The 5977-nt window shown below is 31.2% G+C and overlaps 1 protein-coding gene across 1 annotated transcript; it reads left to right on the top strand.

Annotated features, from left to right (window-relative positions):
• Positions 1-2702: 2702 nt before the first annotated feature.
• LOC113367873 lies at positions 2703-3293 on the top strand. The gene has a single exon (XM_026609453.1). It carries the CDS (start codon positions 2703-2705, stop codon positions 3291-3293), a length of 591 nt encoding a protein of 196 aa, XP_026465238.1.
• Positions 3294-5977: the final 2684 nt, after the last annotated feature.

The raw sequence follows: 5977 nt of genomic DNA, 5'->3' as shown, positions 1-5977 counted from the left end.
TCTTCTACTCCTGAAGAAATTGTTAAAGCTAAAGACTTTAAAAATATTCAAATTTCCTGTCTCAATACTACACAAAGCCTTCCCTATATCAATTTAAATTTCCTCGACACTATGAAACCTAAAATTAATCTTCTCGTAGACACTGGTGCTGAAATCAGTGTAATTAAACTTTTTAATTTAGATGATGATACTAATATTAATTACTTGTGCCTCAGGGCGTACTGTCGAGACTATAGGGACAGCAAATTTCAAAAATTTTATTGGGGAATAAAGTAATCACCCATAAATTTTATATCGTTTCAGACAAATTTTATATAAGGGGTGATGGGATACTGGGGATAGATTTTTTAAATGCTTACGGGGGTAATATAAATTTTAAAAATTCAAACTTAAATTTTAACAATTCTACAACTATTCCCTTACATTTTCCATCCCGTGCCACCCCGAATCCAAAACCCAAACCTAATATTAATTCACATTTATTACAAAATTCTATTCCTATCAAACCTCCAATTTGTAATTATAATAAATCTAAATAAAATTTTAAATAGTCAATGTAATAATTTCCAAATCTCTACCTATTTTAAGAAACGTTTCGAAAGATTTTGTAACAATCCTTCTAATCCAAATCCTCAACTTTCTAAACGTAGTTCTAATCCTTATGACGACTATTTTAGTAAATATAAATTTTTAATTCAACCTTTCGAGCACCCAGCTGTGAATCATACTTTGTTGCGAAGCAAGAGGTGAGTAAATGTTCACACTTATAAATTACAAATTTTTATAGATTAAGATTTTTTGGATTATATTTTCTAATTATGTTTTGTTATAAACTTTATTTTTCTTTACTATTTCAATTATTTCTAATATTATCTTATTCATTTTGTGTTAAATGTTTGTCTATTTCCAGACTAATATTGTTATTTTTCTATACATTTTGTTATAAATTATATATTTTTAATATTTTCTCAGTTCTTTGTGCTTTGTACTTACAAAATCTAACTATTCTCAATATTTACTATATTCATTTTAATGTATATTTTATACTTTCTGTATTTTTCTCATTTTTGTGTTCTCAATATTCTAGATGTTCTCCTTATTGATTATATTTTAACATTTTTCATTCTTTATATATATATTGTGTTTGATGTTTTCTGTATTCTAAATTTATAATATTTTCATTATTCCTAGTTGTATCTTAACTATGTGTGTATGTAATATCTTCTCTATGTAAGAATCATGTTCTATATTTTATAACTGTTTTATAATATTCTGTGTAAGGGCATCTAAAGCTCCTCTTTTTTCTTAAATTTCTATGTTCTCTATATTTTATTTAAGATTATAGTTTTAGTATGTTTTTGAAATTGGTGTCTAAAATTAGAAACAAACTATAATCTTTCTCTAAGAGGGGAGGAATGTTATGCCCGCTTCTACACCCCTATCGAATACTGTGTTAGTATGCATACCACTAGCTAGGACAGGCGAAGGGTATCGGAGATACCCGAAGATATCCGAAGGCGATAACCCTAAGTTGCACATGCAAGATTCAGTCTCTTCTTGGCAACTAGCGGCGATACAAACCACCAAATTCACTTAATTACAATATTATACAAACTACATCTAATATTCATCAAAAGTTGTTCTGTTAGTGTTAATAAATTATTTATAAGTCAAAAGGACTTTCTTGAGTTTGAATTTATAATTATATATCCTCGATATAATCTCCGCTGAAGGCAACTACAAGCTGAAGTATATCATTGTTAAAGCAGTGATATATACGAAGCACAACAATGCAAACGATGATTTAAATAACTCAGAACTCTCTGAAAGTGAAGAAATTACTACCGCGGAGAATTTAGATATTGAAATTAGTGCAAAAGCTGCATTTGATAGTACAACGGCACAACCCAAAGGTTGTTCTTATTTTTTACAGTATTACATATTCTTATTTTTTACAGCAGATATCATATGATTCAATGGAATGATTTCAGTAGATATTAATGGAAAAATGATTCAAGCTTCTGAAATTACGTGTACGTAAATTCAAACAGTTCTCGAGAGATTTATGAGCCTTCAGAGAATAGCGACTCGAGTTATATAGACTGTAGCTCACAGTCCCCTATAAAAAAGGTGAAATTGTAAAAGTCACAAATTATTTAATTGATGACAATTTGAAGGCCTATACTGAAGTCCTTCAAAAATTGAACGTAAGGGGGCGTCCATTAATCACGTGAGGTTTTTAGGGGAAGGGGGTTTGACATCACGAAATATCACGTGGGGGAGGGGGGTATGGTAAGATATCACGTGTATTTATTTTTTAACTGATTATTTTAGAAAAATTCAAACATTTTCAAAAAAAGAATCAAAAATTTTTGTTTTTTCACGTAACTAAAAATACACGTGAAGTTTGGTGAGGAAGGGGGGGGGGGTAATTTTGAATATCACCACGTATCACCAAGGGGGAGGGGGGGTCCAAAAATCCCTAAAAACTAGCTCACGTGATTAATAGACGCCCCCTAATGTTGGAACGTCTCAGTGTTATTTCCAATATGACTAATATAAAATTATTTTTAATGAAAATTCGACGCCAAGACAGTTTTGAAAAATTAAGTGAACAGTTCGAAATGAGTGTAAGCAACGCTAGCATTATTTTTAATAAAGCAATTCCGGTATTGACACTTTTTTTTAAAAAGCTTGTTTACATGCCTGAGCTTGATAATATAAAAAGAATACTACCGATAGCATTTAGATCTTCGTATAGTCATGTGGTAGCTATTATTGATGCATTTGAGATTCAAATCGAGCAACCTAGTGATCCAGAGCATCAATCATTAACTTGGTCAGAGTACAAAAAGTGTAATACTTTAAAATATTTAATATCTTGCACAGCGGATGGCTTTATCAATTTCATCTCAAAAGGATTTGGAGGTCGAATTTCAGATGAATTGTTATTTCAGGGAAGCGAAATAGTAGAAGAGTTACCCGAAGGTTGTGCTGTAATGGCTGATCGAGGATTCAAGAATATTGTTCAGCTTCTTGACAATAAAAATATAGAATTAATTCGACCACCTTCAGTGAGTGCCAGAGTTAAATTATCACAATCCAATGTTTTACAAGGCAAACGAATCGCTGCTAGACGTATTCATATAGAACGCGTGATTGGGCGAATGAGAGAGTTTGATTTTCTCAAACCTCATACGGTTGTTAATCATAATTTGTTACCTTTAACAGACTATATTGTTATCATCGCAGCAGCATTAGTGAATTTACAAACACCTATAATTTCAAGTTAAATTTAAGAACATTTTCATGACAAAAGAAATGGCTAAATGGCTACCATAAATATATCAATATTAGGAACATTATCAGACTTTGCTTTTATAAATCCTGTATCACACATAGGTGAACTAAATTAACTTCAACAAATCGTTTTTAAAGGAAACTTTACCACCTGTTTATCAAGTTCCGTTAAATATAGCCGTAAGCACTGCGCCAATAGAGTAACGGCACTGCGCTGTTATGAGGTTGCAATTACAATCTGACGTCACAGGCACGGTAGCCAATCGTGGCACGTTAACGGTCACATGACTAATTTTTGAATTTAATCAATTTTTAAACGCTCATAACTAATTGAAAAAACTTTTTTTTCTTTTTTCTTTCACATATCAATAAATTTAGTAATGTAGTTTTAAAGCGCATAAAAATAAATGTATAATTTTTTTTTTCAAATTCCCAATTGTGAGAAATAACATAATCACGATTATTTATTGTACAATTTCTAGATATCCAGAACTATGACCAATTGGCGCTATTTTTACAAAACACAATTCGTCTCGAAATGACAAATTTTAAAAAAAGCTTGAATTATACCTTGCTGTATATAATTTAACAGCAGCTACCACCACCGCAACGGCAGTAATATGAAATATGAGCTATGCGTATTTTGTTAATAAATATGGAGCAACTGAAGAACACCATTCTTGTTTTGCACATACTATTAATTTAATTGCAGATAAGGCACTTGCTGATCCTGATGTTATAAATTTTGTTAAAAAAGTAAGAAACTTAGTCAAATGTTTTAGAACAAGTGTTGTAGTTTCAGATAAGCTGAAAAAGGCTTAATGTGAAAGTTCGCATGAGCCTTTAAAGTTCATATTAGATGTAAAAACAAGGTAGAATTCGTGTTACTAGAATGCTAGAAAAATTTTTAAAATTAGCTTCATATGTCGCACAAATTGCAATCAGTGATGCAAATGCTCCCGGTATTGTATTAGCGACTGAAGTTGAATTAATTAGAGAATTATCTAATCTACTGTAGCCGCTGGAGTACATAAATAAAGAACTATCCAGTCAATACTATATTAGGGTGTCGAACGTTATATCGTCCAACAACGACCAAAATTTTGGGTAAAATTCGACTTTGTTTTAAAAAACGCCGTCATTTTGTCAATTTTTTATTTTTTTTCTTTATCGTAGATCATTTTACAGACAATATTATCTAGTTTAACATATTTTTTTTTTAAATTTCATCCACGTAGGAGGCCGGCGTTTTGTCGCGCCGTTGGAGATCGACGATAACTTAAAAAATATATAATTTTTTTCTTCAAAAATTTTACTATATATTCTTAAAACATGTATAAATATATTCCTAAAATTTTGAATTGATTGATGAAGTTGATTGTGCCCCTTAATATATTATTACTCATTCTTGCTTACTTTTAGAAAATCTTTTAATAATAATACATTAGTACCTGCTCTTTAAACACAGCCTCGATAGCTTAAGTTACATTCAAAGATTGCACCTTGGAAAAAAATCTCTTACTTCTGTGCTCTATTTATTGGATAATAATCCTTCACATACGTTTTGAAAAAGTTTGGTAGAGATTTATCAAAGACTGGGAAAGCCAGTTCTAGTACCGCCATTAAGAATTTTTTGGTTAAATAGAAAGGAGAGCAAGAATTCATAAATATAAACTTTTTGATTATGGCTGAGGCCAACAAGAACAGTGATTTGTACAACAACAAGCCTATCTTTCATTTTCTCGCAACATTTTATCGTTAGCTAATAATAAAAATATTTTTATATCAACATAAATGAGAAAGCACATCTACTTTCCAAAATTCATTTGGAGTGGTACTTTATTTGTTCCAGTAGAAGGTTTGTTACGCGTTTTTCCATAGCAATAGAATGAATTTGTTTTGTAGTTTGTTTTATACATGTAAGATTTTCCAAATAAAATCTAGAATGAGTAATATATTAAAATCGAATACAACATTTTATTTGCAGAAATAGAAAATTATAGTTTTTGTTTAAATGTTACACCTTAATAACTAACATGCAACTAAATCATTGTTTTATCATTATTTTATCTTATTCTGTAAATAAAAAATATTGTTACATTCTGTATTATAAGTTATTTTATGTTAGGCGTATTATCAATTTTACTATATATTGTAATTTTGTATATATATGGTGGTCAAATTCTAGTGTTTGGAATTTGAACTACCGATTATTTGACTTTAGTTGAAAGTGTGAAAATATTAGAAACTATGAAATATATGAAGAAGTGGCCCTCGTAACCGTCAATGGCGATCGCTTCCGCGCAATGTTGAACAGTTGGTTCTTTGAAAAAATTGCAGCTGAAGACTTGAACGATATTTGCTTCCAACAGGACGGTGCAACGAGTCATGCAGCACACGCCACAATCGATGTTTTACGCCGCATTTTCGGAAATCGAATAATCAGCAAAAATGCTGATGTGAATTGGCCACCAAGAAGCTGCGATTTGACGCCATTGGATTATTATCTTGGGGAGCGGTGAAAGATATATGTTACGCCAACAATCCAGAAACAATTCAAGACCTCAAGACCGAAATTCAAGCTGCTATTGCTATAGATAATGCCCGAAACAATCGAAAATGTACACAAAAATTGGGTGGATCGAATGGGCTTCTGCCAAGTCAGCCGTGGTGGCCA

Source organism: Ctenocephalides felis, unplaced genomic scaffold, assembly GCF_003426905.1.
Source record: "Ctenocephalides felis isolate EL2017-DRISC unplaced genomic scaffold, ASM342690v1 CF-g0.4_SCAFFOLD_00738, whole genome shotgun sequence".
Classification (NCBI taxonomy): domain Eukaryota; kingdom Metazoa; phylum Arthropoda; class Insecta; order Siphonaptera; family Pulicidae; genus Ctenocephalides; species Ctenocephalides felis.
The sequence above is the reverse complement of the archived record's forward strand: the minus strand, read 5'-3'. Positions and strand labels throughout refer to the sequence as shown.

Bases quoted from the DNA above. Each gene is read 5' to 3' on its own strand.
- LOC113367873 (XM_026609453.1), top strand. From the start codon at position 2,703: ATGCCTGAGCTTGATAATATAAAAAGAATACTACCGATAGCATTTAGA.